This window comes from Schistocerca gregaria, chromosome 9 (genome assembly GCF_023897955.1).
Source record: "Schistocerca gregaria isolate iqSchGreg1 chromosome 9, iqSchGreg1.2, whole genome shotgun sequence".
NCBI lineage: Eukaryota > Metazoa > Arthropoda > Insecta > Orthoptera > Acrididae > Schistocerca > Schistocerca gregaria.
Genome location: NC_064928.1, coordinates 241354234 through 241372234, shown reverse-complemented (window position 1 = coordinate 241372234; position 18001 = coordinate 241354234). Strand labels below are relative to the sequence as shown.

Sequence of the window (18001 nt, the reverse complement as noted above, 5' to 3'; positions counted from 1 at the left end):
GTTTAAAAATGGTTAAATCTGAGGTTTGTGGTGAAAATGTGTAGTCAGTGTAAAGTATTGATTTCCATAGTTTTTAAGACATTGATGAAAATATTATGGTTTTATTGAATGCCTCATTTTTTATGAGATTGCTAATGCATTCAGATTTGCTTTATTGCATAGCAGTGATTTATTATAGATTTTCCGAGAGCTATCAGAAGCCATATTCCGGACTGTTTCACACACTGCCATTTCCTGTGCATTCCCGCATGGAGGCTGTTCGAGTGACTGGCGTCTCATTTCCCAGCTCAGGGATTTACCCACTTCTGGCTACCTACCAGACACTCCCATACTCAGGCCAAGCGGCAGTGTTTGCTTCAGTCGGCTCGGCTCGGTCACACCACACTCGGGGCTCTCGGGCTGCTCACTTTTGTTCGGCTGTGCAATAAATTCACATCACCTCCTCCCGAATTTAGGCCGTCGAATAACTTACCTACGTTCTTGTCGTCAGTTTGGGCACTGGTGGTGTTGCGGAATGGAGTAGTGATGTGTTTTTCTTGTCAGATTAATGTTTTATGTAGCTGCTGGCTCACTCCTCGTATTACCGTTTAATCTTAAGATGCCTGAAGAGTCTTTCGCAAAATGTTATCTTATCAATTTAGATAATATCCTTACTGTACACTTTTAAAGCATCGATGTTCTTTCCACCTTAGGGGCATCGACCCACAAAACTGTGCCGTAGGTCAGAACTGAGTGGAAGTATGCTAAAAATCTTGCTTGCAGGTCAACAGTGTGAGAGGGCTTCCCAAGTGCAAAGTGGGTAGGACTGAGATTTTCCGTTAACTTATCTACACTCCTGGAAATGGAAAAAAGAACACATTGACACCGGTGTGTCAGACCCACCATACTTGATCCGGACACTGCGAGAGGGCTGTACAAGCAATGATCACACGCACGGCACAGCGGACACACCAGGAACCGCGGTGTTGGCCGTCGAATGGTGCTAGCTGCGCAGCATTTGTGCACCGCCGCCGTCAGTGTCTGCCAGTTTGCCGTGGCATACGGAGCTCCATCGCAGTCTTTAACACTGGTGGCATGCCGCGACAGCGTGAACGTGAACCGTATGTGCAGGTGACGGACTTTGAGCGAGGGCGTGTAGTGGGCATGCGGGAGGCCGGTTGGACGTACCGCCGAATTGCTCAACACGTGGGGCGTGAGGTCTCCACAGTACATCGATGTTGTCGCCAGTGGTGGCGGAAGGTGCACATGCCCGTCGACCTGGGACCGGACCGCAGCGACGCACGGATGCACGCCAAGACCGTAGGATCCTACACAGTGTTGTAGGGGACCGCACCGCCACTTCCCAGCAAATTAGGGACACTGTTGCTCCTGGGGTATCGGCGAGGACCATTCGCAACCATCTCCATGAAGCTGGGCTACGGTCCCGCACACCGTTAGGCCGTCTTCCGCTCACGCCCCAACATCGTGCAGCCCGCCTCCAATGGTGTCGCGACAGGCGTGAATGGAGGGACGAATGGAGACGTGTCGTCTTCAGCAATGAGAGTCGCTTCTGCCTTGGTGCCAATGATGGTCGTATGCGTGTTTGGCGCCGTGTAGGTGAGCGCCACAATCAGGACTGCACACGACCGAGGCACACAGGGCCAACACCCGGCATCATGGTGTTGGGAGCGATCTCCTACACTGGCCGTACACCTCTGGTGATCGTCGAGGGGACACTGAATAGTGCACGGTACATCCAAACCGTCATCGAACCCATCGTTCTACCATTCCAAGACCGGCAAGGGAACTTGCTGTTCCAACAGGACAATGCACGTCCGCATGTATCCCGTGCCATCCAACGTGCTCTAGAAGGTGTAAGTCAACTACCCTGGCCAGCAAGATCTCCGGATCTGTCCCCCATTGAGCATGTTTGGGACTGGATGAAGCATCGTCTCACGCGGTCTGCACGTCCAGCACGAACGCTGGTCCAACTGAGGCGCCAGGTGGAAATGGCATGGCAAGCCGTTCCACAGGACTACATCCAGCATCTCTACGATCGTCTCCATGGGAGAAAAGCAGCCTGCATTGCTGCGAAAGGTGGATATACACTGTACTAGTGCCGACATTGTGCATGCTCTGTTGCCTGTGTCTATGTGCCTGTGGTTCTGTCAGTGTGATCATGTGATGTATCTGACCCCAGGAATGTGTCAATAAAGTTTCCCCTTCCTGGGACAATGAATTCACGGTGTTCTTATTTCAATTTCCAGGAGTGTATGTGCAGGTGCCATCTCAGTGGACTCCCAGGTACTTGACACACAGAGCCTTGTCCAGTGTGTCCATTGCTTTCAGCTGTGAATCAGGATCTTTCCACAGAGAGTCTGAATTGCAGGTGCAGGTGGCATCAATGAGCTTAATCACCCAGCATTCACTAGCCAGGGAGTTCTGTAATCTGAAGGCCCTTTCAAAACTTGCGTACAGAATACTTGCCTCTCCATTAAAGGGCAGGAAATCTTTCCCATAAACCTTATGGCAGAGGTGTGAGCCCACCAGATTGTTTGTTTCCAAAACTTGAGAAACCACTGTTAGGGAAACTTTTTTCACTTGACAAAACACTTGCCTGCTACTATTGAGAAGAATGGAGATTACATGAAGGCTTGCTCTGCTTTGTGTAGTATTTTTTTTTTTTTTAACCACAGTGTTACAGTGTTCACTTATTATTTGGAATAACCTTCACTTTTCAGACATTCCCCTTCCCCTCTCTCGACTGCTTCCTAGCAGGAGGACCTTCTGCACCTTTTTAATCTCTCATATTACAACTGATCCCAGCTGGAACCCCCTCAGGGGCTCAGCATTTAGTTGCTGGCTACGGCGACCCCGGGGTCTCTGAGCTGGGGACTGGGAAGTGCCACCAGTCCTCAATACCGTAAGCTCTGAGCATCTTCGACGACCGCCGTAAGGCATGACGGTGGAACGTTGTACAGTACAGAGCCCGGGGATCGTGGCTTAACTGCCTGGGTTGCGAGGATGGTATAAACCACTGTAAAAAAAACTTAATCTCAAGGTGTGCTGCTCGCCAAGGAGACGGGTGGCTGTTGAGGTAGAACAGTTGCTAGTGGGTCACCTCTGGGGAACCTGCCGCCCCCCGGTTGTATTAGGCTTACCCAGGCGAGAGGAGCTCTGTCTGGGTGGACATTCCTTCCCCTAGCTGCTCGTGGGACCACCGTGAAACGAAATACGAATACTGCGAGAGCACGAGTCTAAGAAAGTTCAATGCTTTACAGTATGGCCCCCAATCGTTCCCTTCCCTGCCCACACCAGGCGAGGAATGGCGGTCTAAATTAACTCTTGAGACGTATTCTCCTCGATTTCTGGTTTGCAGCCGAACAGATAGGGACTCGTTTCTGACCACAAAGCCTCAGTTTTTTGTGGAAAATTTAGAGGACAAGTTCGGAGAAGTTGAGGGCATGTCTAAAATTAGGTCTGGAGCAGTACTCGTACAGACAGCATCCCCAGCACAGTCATTGGCATTGCTTGCTTGTGACAAGCTCGATGTTGCAGTCTCCATTACCCCACATAAGAGCCTCAATACGGTTCAGGGTCTTATTTTTCATCGTGACCTGTTGTTGCAGTCTGACGACGAGCTCTTTGCAAATCTGGAATGCCGCAGTGTCCACTGTTTACGACGTGTCTTCAGGGGACCTAAAGACAATAGGGTCGCCACCGGTGCCTTCATCTTGGCTTTCGAGGGAGACACCCTGCCCGAGAACGTCGAGGTGATGATATATCGATGTGATGTTAAGCCTTACGTCCCTTCTCCCGTGCGCTGCTTTAAGTGCTGGAGGTTTGGGCACATGTCATAGAGATGTGACGCCAACCCTACCTGTCGGGATTGTGGACGTGCCTCCCACCCCGACGTCCCATGTTCGCCGCCCCGTGTGCCTGCGGACAGAAACATTCACCTTGCTCGTCATACTGTGCGGTTTATCAAAAAGAACAGAAGATTATGGAGTAAAAGACCTCGGACAGGCACAACCGACTTCACCCTGTGCGCATTTCATCGACGTCTGCTGCAGCAGCTTCGATGTCACCATCCCTGGCGACAAGCCCCAAAGCTCAGTCGCTTTTTGTGTGCCCTCCAGCCCGGCCGTCTATTTCTGCCCCCCCTCCCCCCCAGGTAGCTGGTGGAACACCCTTTTCCGTTGCTCCCCTGTTATCGACATTGGGAGTAACAACCCCTCCTTCTTTGGGCACTTCAGTTCCCACCTCTGCGCCGGACAAGTGCCCGCCTCCTTCAGCTCCCCTCGCGCGGAAGGGATCGCTTCGTGCCCTCTCTTCCACGGCTACTGCCCCTCCAGATGTCAGCCAGTGGCTGAAAAAGCCACCACCTCCAGCCTGATAAACTGAAGGACAAACGGGACCGTACCAAAAGGAAGAAACAGCAAAAGGACATAGAGACAGAAAAAGAGTTCACCACTGCACCTAAAGATGATGTGGAGCATCTAGTGTCCTCTCAGGAGCTGGATGTTGCTCGACCCACAGCTCCTATGTTGTAGTTGCAAGCGCTTCTAGGGCGTAACCTTTCTCCCCTCATTGCCCCCCCTCCCCCCCCCCCCCCAAGCTTCTTTCATGTCTTCACAGTTGGATACCATTATCCTTCAATGGAATTTCCGTGATTTTTTCCACCACCTTGCTGAGTTGAATCAGCTTTTCTGCCTCATCCCTGCCACTTGTCTAGCCCTACAGGAAACCTGGTTTCCTGTTCGGCAGACCCCCTCCTTCTGTGGCTACCGGGGTTACTATAAGAACCGCGTAGAATACGACAGGTTGTCTGGCGGTGTCTCTGTTTATGTTCTTGCCACTGTTCCTAGTGCCCCAGTGCCTCTTCACACGGCTCTAGAGGCTGTGGCTGTTCGAATCTGGGCTGTAATGGAGCTTACCATCTGTTCCCTCTACCTTTCTCTGGATGAGGCTGTCCACTTGCTGATCTAGCTGTCTTGTTCGCCCAATTCCCCCCACCATTCCTCCTTTTGGGCGACTATAATGCCCACCACCCTTAATGGGGTGGGGCCCAGATCTCGGGCCAGAGTAGGAACGTTGAGGCTCTCTTGGCACAGCAGGACATTTGCCTCCTTAACACTGGTGCTCCCACATATTTTAGCTTGACTCGTGGCACATACTCGGCCATTGACCTCTCTCTTAGTAGCCCAGGTCTTCTTCCATACCTCAGTTGGAGGGTCTACGACGACCTCTGTGGTAGCGACCACTTTCCTATCCTGGTTTCTCTTCTTCAGTCCCAACGCCGAGACCAGCTGCCACGATGGTCTGTTCATGGAGCTGATTGGGCAGCCTACACCTCAGCTACTATGGCCATTGCTCCGCTTCCTGGTGACATCGATTTGGCAGTGGACGAGGTCACTATGGCCACCGTTTCTGCTGCCGAGACAACTGTCCCCTGCTCTTAAAGTACCCTAAGGTGTAAGTCAGTTCCTTGGTGGACACCAGAGAGTGCAGAAGCTATCTGGGACCGCCAGCAAGCCCTGCAATGACACTGGCATCATCATCCTTCCCTAGAGAATTTGGTTGCCTTTAAACGGCTGCGGGCCTGGGCTCGGCGGTTCATCTGCCAGTGTAAACAGGACTGCTGGGAATGATATGTTGCCACCATAGGTTCTCGCACCTCCCCATCTCAGGTGTGGTTGCAGGTTCGGCGCATTTTTGCCTTTTGCCCTCGTGCATCTGTCCCTTGCCCTTCTCTTCGGGGTACACTTTGTACTGACCCAGTCGCCATCGCCGAATATCTGGCAGACATCGCCGAATATCTGGCAGAGTACTTCACTCGTATTTCCGCGACAGCAGGCTACTGTGCAGAATTTCGCACCATTAAAGAGCAGGCTGAGCCTACTCAGTTGTCATTTCGCACGCATCGTTGGGAATGATACAACGCCCTGTTTAGTGAATGGGAGTTCCAAAGTGCCCTTAAAGCTTGCCCCGATACCTTTCCAGGTCCAGACCGAATTCACAACCAGTTTCTTCGCCATCTCTTGGCACACTGTCAGGGTGAATTACTCGCCCCGTTTAACCTCATTTGGATGGAGGGCGTTTTCCCAACTCATTGGCAGAATGGCGTTCCAGCCTGGTGCTAAAACCTGGCACAGATCCACCAGAGGTTGATAGCTATCGCCCTATCAGCCTTAACAACATTATGTGCAAACTACTGGAATGGATGGTGAGTCGGCAGATCCTCGAAGCTCGGGGCTTCCTAGCCCAGCAGCAGGGTGGCTTCCATCAGGGCCGCTCAGCGATCGACAGTTTGGTCTCTCTAGAGTTGGCTATTCGTACAGCTTTTACTCGACGAGAACATCTAGTTGCTGCTTTCTTTCATATTTGGAAGGCGTACAATACCACCTGGAGCCATCATATCCTTTCTATGCTGCACGAATAGGGCTTACGGGGTCCACTTCCGATTTTTCTATGGAATTTTCTCTCCAATCGCTCCTTTCGGGTTAGAGTTGGCTCTTATTTTAGCTCTGCTCATATTCAGGAGAACAGTGTCCTGCAGGGCTCGGTCCCCTCTTTTTGGTGGTGATTAATAAACTTGCGGCTGCGGTGGGCTCATCGGTCTCTTCCTCTCTACATACCGATGACTTTTGTCTTTATTACAGCTCCCCAAGCATCAGTGTCGCTGAATGACGGCTGTGGGGAGCTATCTGTAAGGCACATTTTTGGGCATCCAACCATGGTTTTCAGTTCTCAGCCTCTAAGACCCGAGTGATACATTTCTGTCGTCGTCGAACGGTCCATCTCTTTCCAGAGCTCTACTTGCCAATGAACTCCTTTGTATTGAGGAGACACATTGCTTCCTTGACATGCTGTTTGATGCTCAGCTCACTTGGACACCTCATCTTTGTGAGCTTAAACAACGGTGCTGGCGGCGCCTCAACATCCTTCTCTGCCTCAGCCACACTGTTTGGGGGGCTGCACGAACAACCCTCCTACAGCTCTATAAGGCCTTAGTCCAGTCCCGTCTCGACTACGGGAGTGAGGTGTAAGACTCAGCACCACCTTCAACGTTGCAGATCCTCGACCCGGTTCTCCATTGTGGTGTCAGACTGGCAACAGGTGCCCTCTGCACTAGTCCAGTGACTAGCCTTCTTGTAGAAGCTGGAATCCCTTCCCTACGATTCCGCAACCAACAGTTGCTTGCGTAGTACATCACCCGCGTCCATGCTTCACCCGACCACCCAAACCGCAGGCTCCTTTTTCCATCTCCTGCACTCCTCTCCCCATGACAGTGGCCTAGGTCGGGTCTCCCAATTGCAGTCCGCTTTCGTTCCCTTCTCTTGTCACTAGAGTCCTTTCTCCTTCCTCCATCCTTCCGGCCCTCCCTCGCTTGCGGCTTTGCTTGGATTTGTCCTGCGACTCCAAGTCCTCTGCTCGACCTGCAAATCTTTGTCAGCAATTCCTGGCTCCTCTTGCCTCATTTCACGATGCAGATGTAGTCTACACTGATGGATCTGTGGTCGATGGAAGCACTGGGTTTGCTTTCATCCACGGTGACTACGTTGAGCAGCATTCACTGCCTTGTGGGAGCAGTGTTTTCACTGCGGAGCTGGTTGCTCTTTATCGTGCACTCGCTCACCTTTCCTCCTGTTCTGGGGAGTCATTTGTCATATGCAGTGACTTCCTGAGTGGATTGCAAGCACTCGACCAGTGTTTTTCTTGGGACCCTTTGGTGCACGGCATTAGAGATGCTGTTTTTGCTCTCACCGATTGTGGTCGTTCAGTGACGTTTGTGTGGACCCCGGGCCACATCGGCATTCCAGGAAACGAACGTGTCGATTGGTTGGCCAAGCAGGCCACCACTTTCCCACCCCTGGAGCTTGGTCTCGTGGAAAGAGACCTCTGGTCAGCCCTAGATCGCAAGTCTGCAATGTCTGGAGCTCTGAATGGTCTATCTTGAACACGCCAAATAAGCTCCACATGGCCAAGTTGTCCACAGCCGTATGGAACTCGTCCTTGAGGGGTACACGTAGGGACTCAGTTGTTCTCTGCCGTCTCTGAATTAGACATACGCGGTTGACCCGCAGCTATCTCCTTTGTCGTGAGAATCCGCCCAAGTGTCGTTGTGATGCAGGGCTGACATCTTCTGATGGACTGCCCCTTTTTTGCCCCCTTGCGGCAGTCCTTTAATTTACCAGCTGCTCTTCCGTTAATACTCGGTGACAATGCTTCTATAGCTGACTCAGCTTTATGTTTTATGCGTGCAACTGGGTTTTATCACTCGCTCTAGTGTGGGCACTCTCGTACGATTTCTCAGGTTACACCCACTCCAGTGACTTTTAATTGTGACGTGGATACGAAAATAGTGTTTTTTATGGTAACAAGTTGTGTTGGTACCTCTATCAACGCTTTCCAGCTGGAGGTTCTTTGTTTGTAGTTGAGTGGTTGACCTTTTACCTGATCAACCACTGTAGTCTGTTTTACTCTAGTTAACTATTTGCTCTGTTCCTTTTAAGTGTCCTCTATTTTGTGTTACTGCTGTGTTCATTTTAGCTTTGTACCCCTTGGTGTTCCCTCCTTCTGGGTGCAGAGGTTACGTTTTTATTGTACAGGCCTTTTCAAGTATTTCTGTTTTTAACTGGGGACTGATGACCTCGATGTTTAGCCCCCATCAAACCCCAAAACCAACCAACCCAGCTGGAACTTGTTTCCCTGTCATCTTAGGATATTCCTAAACTCCTCGAGTTGTCAGCAGACTCACAGTATATCCTAAAATAAAACTTCGAAAGGAACAAAAAGGCTCTACAGAGTGCCGACATTCTGAATATTTCTTTCGCAGAAATACAAGGCGGGTCTGCTTCTGTAGTCAAGATAGCTTCCACACCCTCGTGAGGCAGCTGTGCTGTTCCGTAGATTAAATCCGAAACCGCTTTTACACTTTAGAAATGGACATTATATAACATTGTAATCTGCTGTTTAAATTATTTTCTAATGTGTTTATGGTTCCTTGCTTTAACTGCAAAATTTACACATAGATCTTGGGGGGGGGGGGGGGGGGGGGGAATGCAAAGTCTAAAATGTGATATTTATGATGCTTACAGAGAGACCATATGGCAAACAGATTTTGTATATTTATGAAATGTGAAATTCAGAACTCGAATATCAATTGGCCAAAGAGATTTTATGCAACTTTCAAAAATTCTCAAAAAAAATCTACTTTAATGTATTTTGACCATCTTCAATACCACAACAAGAGTTTGTTTTTTCGACAGCCCATGTGGCTCTACGATAGAATGCTTGCCTGATATGTAGGTGGTTCACATTGGGTTCCTACCCGTCATTAAAAATTTAAACAGAGGTACCAATTATGCAAGCATTTCTGAGAAGAGTAAAGTACATAAAGATGAAGAAAAATTATTATTATTATTATTATTATTATTTAATGTCAACAATCTCTAATGGCCATCTTTTGTAAAAGATTGGTAATTAAGAACTTGTATTTCCAATGTAAACTGGGTTTTTGTAAGTGATATGTAATTAGAAGTAAGCAGATGGGCAGTTTTCATAAAAAAGACATTGAGATATGTGTTCATTAGAGTATATCTAATGAATTTTGTGTTTAAATGGTGACGCTGCAGTATTGACTCAGAACAGCAATTTCTACTCTCAAACGCTACCTTTTTTTAACCCCTCTTCATCAGGTGACCACTGTGCCACAGATGTGTGCTGCCTGTCTAAAAATTGACCTTATGTTAGGTTATTAAATCTGCTCGGGAAATTTAAAAACTCGATTTTCTCAAGGATTTTTGCACATTGCATCTGATATTTGAGTTTTGAACTTAAAGTACTATAAATACAAAAACATTACAAATACCTGATTGTGTGTGGTACCCTCGTTAGCCATGCAGAGGTGGAGAGTGCACTTCAGCCACAAGTGCTAGGCTCGGTGGTAGACTCGATGCCATTCTAGGAAACCAGCAGCTCGAACTGTCGGCTCTGGCAGTAAGATGTACACAGCAGTGCTATCCTCTGTGTATATCTGTCAGAGTTACACTGTACAGCTTCCAATCTCATTAGAAATGTGATGCCCAGAATCCACTGAAATAAGTTATAGTATATGGGCCTATACACAGCTACTTGGGTATGGAAAGCCTACTTAAAAAATTTCGAGAATTGGTATTAAGTAAAAGACCTAGAGATATTCTGCAGCACCCTTACGTGTTGCTCCTGTAGGGACTGTGAAGACGAGATTAGTTTCAAGAAGGCAGTTGAATAGACATTCGACAGTCGTTATTTCAGCACTCCTGTGTGATTACAGTGGGAAGAAAGTCTAATGTGTGGAATTCTGCTAAGGGCTCTCTGCTATGCACTTAGGCAGTTTACAAAGGATGTAGATGTCACTTAGTAATTTCTGAAGATATAAATTTTGTCCGTAACAGATTAAAGTACATGACCCAATTTTTTCAGGAGGGGGCTACAGAACTCAGTCCATCTGTTGACTGGGATCTCCATTTGCTTCTACGAATCTGTCAGGGCAGATGTGACAGTGGTACATCATCGGCTGCTTTTCTTTCTGACTCTGGTGTTTTTGGTGGTGTGGATACCGAGGCCTCCATGCACTTTCCTTTGGTTATTGAGAATAACTGGGATGAGCTATTTGTAGATTGTTTTGTTGTAATATTGGACAGCAATAATGACTTCTGATAAACTGAACACAGTTGTCAAACTGTCTTGCCTTTGTAGCGCGTAGTATGTAGATTAAACAAGTCACTATTCTATGTCATGTCTGGTTAATCATTGTAACATAGGCTTTTTTTGTTGTGGCAAGATCTTTTCTCAAAATTTCAATCGCCGATTTTCTCTTCTACAATCTAGTGTATCCTGCTGGTGAATATTGTGTTCGTGTGTGGGAACAGTGTCTGTACAACAGTGATTGATGTACAACTTAATGAAGCTTTGAGAATTATTGCTGGTACTGTTAGGTCTACTCCCTTCCAGTGGTTATCTGTCCTAACTGATACTGCTCCGTAAGATCTTAACAGGAAAGCAGCTAAGCTAAACTCAACTCCCTCGACGAGATCACTTCTCGTAAGAAATCTCCCTCGTTGGATGACCTAAGAGCTCCATCGACAACTCTGAAATCACAAAAATCATCCAGGGTCAATTCAGAAACTATCAGCTCTTCTGAAATGACCTCCGGCTGATGACAACAGAACGAATGTCAATTCGATAACTCTCACCCGGTTTGAGATCCGACAAAGGTGGTCCAGGTATGCCATTTGAGACACTAAATCTGGTCGAGGCTGAACCACATTAGGAATGGTCGAGGGAGGTGTGGTTACATCTCGAAGAACTATGGTCTCCGTTCATCTGCTGACTACGAGTGTAGGAGCGAAACATAGAATATAGCGTTAAGGAGTACCCGCTTCGAGTATTTGAAAGTAATAGGATTCTACATCGAGTAGCTCTGAGTGCTCTGGACTGGTTGTCATATTTTGATAATTCCATTTGATCCCAGATACTTTTGTGTTCTTGCAAAATTAGACAGTAAATGAATAAAGTCCTTTGAATGTGAAAATATTGTGTCAGTTCCTGCCATTCTAGGGAGGAAGGACAGTTGTGGCGAAATAAGAAAAATGAGAAACCTTCTGAAAGGATTTAGGTGTTTATTTTTTCCACATGGTATTTGACAGGGGAACAGTTGAGGAAGAGTTTGAAAGTGGTTTTGTGAACCATTTTTATCTACCAATGTAGACCCCCTGTCTTGGGCACCAGGCGGCTGTTGCAGCCAGACCACTCGTCGCCCGAATGCGTACGACCTGCCTCCGCACTGCTTCAATCGTTCGAGAGGCTGTACCGATGAAAGTTTGTTGAGTGACTCTTCTTCACACTGACTAATATTGAAACCTAAGAAGGAGCCACAGTTTCACCTCAGAGTGTGGACACTGAGGGTCTCTCCAGAATCATCGCAGTTTGTCTGACACCTACATTTACTTTCATTTTGAAACTTTAATATTAGTGCCGTACCACATTCTCGGTTTCTGTTGCAGGACTGCAGGCCATCAGTAAACTCGCAAGTGGTCCCGACGGGAGCTCGCGAATCGGTGGCGGAGAACCGCGACGTGGAGGGCGAGGTGGTGCCTTCGGTGGCACTGCCGTCAGTGGTTCGCGTCACACCGCGACCGCGGCTGCCCGCCTCCATGCAGGCCAACAAGAACCTCCTGCTCAAGGCAGTCGCAGAGGCCCAGCGCAGTGTCGCTGCTGCAGCAGCTTCGGTTGTCGCGTCTGCCTCCAGCACTGTCCCATCCGCCGTCTCGACAGTGGCTGCACGGCACAGGGTAGAGGGGCGTCGAGTTGCAGTCCGGCACAGAGTGGAATCTCACCAGGAAGAGGAGGAAGACGAGCGAGAACAGGAAGGAGAGGATAACTACAGGGATGAGGCACTCCAGGTGGGCATTGTTTATTTTGTGTCCTTATGTGTCTGGTTGACCACTTCTGGTTGCATTTTGATTGTACAGTACTTCTTTTTCTGCATTCACATAGATAACAGCAATAGTAATAATAATGGTCACGATGATGATGACGACAACGGTGCTCATGGTGCACACAGAATACTGAGTGCGGAGTACTTCAACACTGAGAAATTTCGGGACACTGTCTCTGAATAACACAGTTAACGATGTAGCTGATGTGGATACGGCCCCACACATTACATCAATGTGTGGCAACACTGCTGTAACAAACTGGCTAAGCACCTCTCCTTCATTTGGCTGTGTGTGCCACCATCTTCAGGTGACAAAATGATTCGATGTAAGAACCTAAAAATAGGCAGGCACTATAGCTTAGAAGCAGAGGAGCCAGAGGAGAGTTCTGCGACAGAGTGCCGAAGGCTTATGTGTCCGATCAGACGTCCTCCATTGTGCGGCCTCCGCTGCACTCGTGGTCTGTGGTTTCGTGCCACTGGGCTGCCCGCAGAATCCGACAAGCCTTCGGCCGAGGTAGTAATTGCAGTCACTCTGGCCTGTGAGAATGCCGCTCTACCTCTGGCCAGCTGCAGTGGCAGCTCTGGTCGGCACCGTGTCAGGGTTCTACCTCCCGCTGATGCGCGTGGCACTTGGAAATAGCCACCGCCGTTGCACTGGTACAGAGGTGCTGCAGATCAGTGTCAGTCTCCACCTACCAGATGAGGGTGCACACTTTCATTTCCTGTAGTTTGACAGCTAATAGAGAGCTTCTCAAACCACGTCCATTTTTCTGCACCTGTCATCAGCTCTGGCAGACTCTCATCTCTGTCATATGCCTATTGAATCCGAAGTGCTCGAGTGGAAGACGGTTACACTGTCCCGACAGACCGAAACAGACAAATGTAAGAAAAATAGCATAGTCAAGGGAAAACACACTAAACAAGATGATTACATATTGGTTAACCACAGCGGCTCCATAGAAGTGTTGGAAAAAACAGATGCCTATAAATATCTAGGACAAAGACTAACAAAAATACTGAAAACAGAATTGACAGCAAGAAACAAGACAAAAGCTATAAATACCTATGCTATACCAATATTGACCTACTCATTTGGAGTAGTGAAATGGAGTAACACAGACCTAGAAGCACTCAATACACTTACACGATCACAATGCCACAAATATAGAATACATCACATACATTCAGCAACAGAAAGATTCACATTAAGCAGGAAAGCGGAAGGGGATTTATCGACATAAAAAACCTACATTATGGACAGGTAGAAAATTTAAGAAAATTTTTATAGAACGAGCAGAAACTAGCAAAATACACAAAGCAATCACTCATATAAATACATCGGCTACACCATTGCAATTTCATAACAACTTATACAACCCTTTAGATCACGTAACATCAACAGATACGAAGAAAGTAAATTGGAAAAAGAAAACACTACATGGCAAGCACCCGTATCATCTAACACAGCCACTCATCGATCAAGACGCATCCAACACATGGCTAAGAAAAGGCAATATATACAGTGAGACGGAAGGATTCATGATTGCAATACAGGATCAAACAATAAACACCAGATATTACAGCAAGCATATTATTAGAGATCCTAATGCCACAACAGGTAAATGCAGACTTTGCAAACAACAAATAGGAAACAGTAGATCACATCACAAGCGGATGTATAATACTAGCAAATACAGAATACCCCAGAAGACATGACAATATAGCAAAAATAATACATCAACAACTTGCCATACAACATGAACTAATAAAACAACATGTTCCCACATACAAGTATGCACCACAAAATGTACTGGAGAATGATACTGGAACAGAGCCATTATAACAGATAAATCAACACCACATAACAAACCTGACATCATACTCACCAATAAAAAGAAGAAATTAACACAACTAATTGAAATATCTGTACCCAATACAACAAATATCCAGAAGAAAACAGGGAAAAAATTGAAAAATACATCAAACTGGCTGAGGAAGTCAAGGACATGTGGCATCAGGATAAAGTTGACATTATACCAATTATACTATCAACTATAGGAGTAATACCACACAATATCACCAGTACATCAATGCAATACAGCTACATCCAAGTGTATATATACAACTATAGAAATCTGTTATTATTGATACATGTTCAATTACCCGATAGTTCCTAAATGCAATGTAACATATACCATACAGTTAAAAGGAAGTCACGCTTGATCAAGGTCCGTGTCACTTTCCATTTTTAACCAGACCTAGGGTCTGAGAAAGGAAAGATGATGATGATGATGATGATGATACATAAAACACTTAGAGGACTGTAATATTGACAGAGATGGGGACATCTTTGTCTTAAAAGAGGAAGAATGAAAACAGAGTCAGAGGATCTGATAGTAACTGACAGGTAAAGTGTCTCAAACGGTAGAGAGTGCGGGTCACATAATATTTGGCTGTCCTGCCCCAGTGAAGGCTGATACCTCGGGAGGCATGATTTTCACTTGCAAATAAGTTGAACTGTAGGAGTACTGGACCACTCCAGTAAGTGGTACAGCCACAGAAGTTGCACCTGACACTGCCCTGTATGATCAACGGTTACATACTGACAGAACAGTAGCAACTGATAAGACTGTCATCTTACACTTATTTGTCCTCTCAGCATTCAGTCCAAGGTGGAGTCACTTCTAAAGAAATGTTCAGTGCATGAAATGTAGGATTGTCATATGGAAACAAGTTTGTTTCTTAATTATGTGTGAAAAATGTGAAAAATCTTCTAATTCTTAAACAAAACAAACACACACACACACACACACACACACACACACACACACACACACACCACCATGTGTGTGTGTGTGTGTGTGTGTGTGTGTGTGTGTGTGTGTGTGTGTGTCCATCCATCTGTCCGTCCAATACACAGCCTCTATTTCATCCATAACTAAGAACTACCTTTCCACTTAGGACATAGAATGGTACAAAACAGTCTGTGTGTGTTGTTTCATTTTACAATCTAAACAGATATTTTTTTCTTTACTTAGCATTCTGTGGAATTGTTCGTATGTTGTGTGTTCCACATTTTATTTCCGGATACTGTTATCAGAATAACAGATTATTTGAAGTTGTTACTTGCACTAAGTGTTCTTGGAATTTACTTTTTAATTTTTTGTTACAGAATCCAGAGGCCATATTCACTCGAGGCTTCCTAAACAGGGAGAACTTTGCTGTAACGGTATCAAATGAATCAGGTCCGTAGCAAGAATTTTAGCAGTTTTTTTTTTTTTTCCAGTTTCAATTATTTGAACTAATTTAAGTATTTTGTAGTCTTAATATTTAGTGGTTCTAGTCATCGTTACATCGAAAACAAAACTGAGCTTACTTTTCTCTGGATATCAAAATACTACTTTTTAGAATTTGTTCACAAACCAGTGAGAAAGTTGTGTGACCTCCTTTTAGTCCAAATAAACGTTTACTGCTTTCCATACAGAAGCCTTGAGCATTCTACCCAGGTGAAAATAATGTGCTCAGTCTTGACTGTGCCTGCTTTTCAAATATTCTGCGCTGGACTAGAGGAGAATTTCATTGCATCTGAATTTGACTTTTATATTGTGAACAAATTTTGAAGAACGAAATTATTTGGTATCGGTCCAAACACAGTGATACATTATAACACTTGTGTGGACGTGAGACATGGACAATAAGCAGTAGAGCCAAAATGAGAATAGAAGTGTTTAAATGTTGTATTGGAGGAGGGCCTGAAGATGCATGAGTAGATATGTTATTAACTACTGAAGAGGTACTGAATCGAATTGTGGGAGGAGGCAGGGTACATACAGAACCACCACCAAGATGAAACAATAGGAATGGGTTACTAAGAGAAATATTTTGGGATTAAAAGATGACAACATTGTGGATGTGCAGTTCTTTTCATCTACCATTCTACACATACATTGAAGAAGGAATGAAGAAAAGGAAGTTGAGTCCTTAAGTGGACAAGCGGAATAACACTTGGGGCGGTCAGATGTCGATGATGAGATTTGTTGATAACATTGCTACTATCTCTGAAAGCGAGTAAGAACTACAGAATCTGTTAAGTGGAATAAATAGCCCACTGATCATAGAATATGGAATGAAAGTAAGCTAAAGAAAGATGAAAATCCTGAGAAGCAGCAGAAATCAGAGTGGTATCAAAGTAAATGTCAAAATTAAGGTGTACACAGTAGATGAAGTTCAGGATTTATTCTACCTTGGAAGCAGAACAGTGCTTGACATGTGGAGCAAAGCTGTCACGATGAAGAGCATTCTTCACTAAAATCGGTGTACTGGTATGAAGCCTGTGCCTTGATTTCAGAAAGAAATTTCTGAGAATGAACGTCTGTAGCATGTTGCGTAAGTGAAAATTGTGGACTGTAGGAATGCCAGAAAAGAGGAGGAGCAAAGCGTGTGAGAGTGGTGTTACAGTAGGACGCTAGAAAGTAAGTGGTAAGTCGACCAATAAGAAAATAATTTCGGAGGTTCTTCACAGTAGAGTTCGAAAGGATTTTGTGATAAACACTTACTAGTGAAGGCAGGATGAGCAGTTATGCTAGCTCTGATCGTACAAAACACACTTTTCAGTTATTCCACATTTCACACCTTTCTCTTTCCTCTCCAATCCTAAATTGAAAGTATTGACGATTTCACATCATTCGATATAACTGCAAGTGCTCGAGGCTCACGGAAGGTGCGTTCCCCCTTCCCTATACTGCACCAGTTACCAATTTTATGAGATTAGCTTGAGGTTTCGTGTAGGTGCAGTACGGAATCTGGAGCTTAAGATCGGGGGCCACCACACTGCGCCATGTGATGACAGATTTGCTGTGACTGTCCAGGAGCCGTGGGAGACTCAGAGGTGGACGAGCAGTTCGACGACGGGCGACGACACGACTGCACGCTGCACGAGCTACGCGGAGCCGGGAGGCGGAGGCCGGTAGTGACCACTGCCGGCAAATCCGCGAAGGCCTTCATGCCCGCTGACACGCCACAGCAAATAACCATCCAGCTGTCTCCCGAGGGCAGTCGCGACGGTCAGTGGGTCGAAGGGCGGCTGCGCCGCGTGACGCCTCGGCACCCCCCTCCAACCTCCCACTCCCCTTCCCCTTTGTCACCACGTACTTGCCGACACTCTGTAACCTTGTGTCCCACCCCTGACCCCGTTTCCCCATCCTGTTACCACTTCTGTGAATCTGCGCAACTCGGCTTTCCATCTGTTATTGTCTTTGTCCTTCTCAGTTTGTATCTGTCTCCATTCCTCAACTGTGCTCAAATTTCCTGGCTATTTACTGAACCTACACGAATCGTGTTGCTCACCTTTTCCTATTGAATTTGCATTGCTTTTATCTGTTTGTTTTCAGATTTCAGTCTGAAGGCCATTTAAATGCAACTCTCAACAATGATCGATCATGTGTGAGGCTCTTCACCTATACGTAACTGCTCCACTGTACACCCATTTTAACCTCCTTACTGTAGTCAAATCTCAGTCTCTCTCTACGATTTTAATGC

General features: G+C 46.4%; 1 protein-coding gene across 4 annotated transcripts in view; it reads left to right on the top strand.

The window, feature by feature from the left end:
- The window catches only part of LOC126292181 (zinc finger CCCH domain-containing protein 14), a 203091-nt gene that overhangs the window by 94229 nt on the left and 90861 nt on the right, over window positions 1-18001 (top strand). For 2 of the 4 annotated variants that reach the window (XM_049986020.1, XM_049986018.1), the window contains 3 exons: window positions 12030-12428; window positions 15636-15708; window positions 17332-17526. In XM_049986020.1, the coding sequence (XP_049841977.1) occupies window positions 12030-12428; window positions 15636-15708; window positions 17332-17526 (667 nt within the window). The remainder of the gene's footprint in view (window positions 1-12029; window positions 12429-15635; window positions 15709-17331; window positions 17527-18001) is intronic. The other 2 variants (XM_049986021.1, XM_049986019.1) reach the window with 1 other exon arrangement.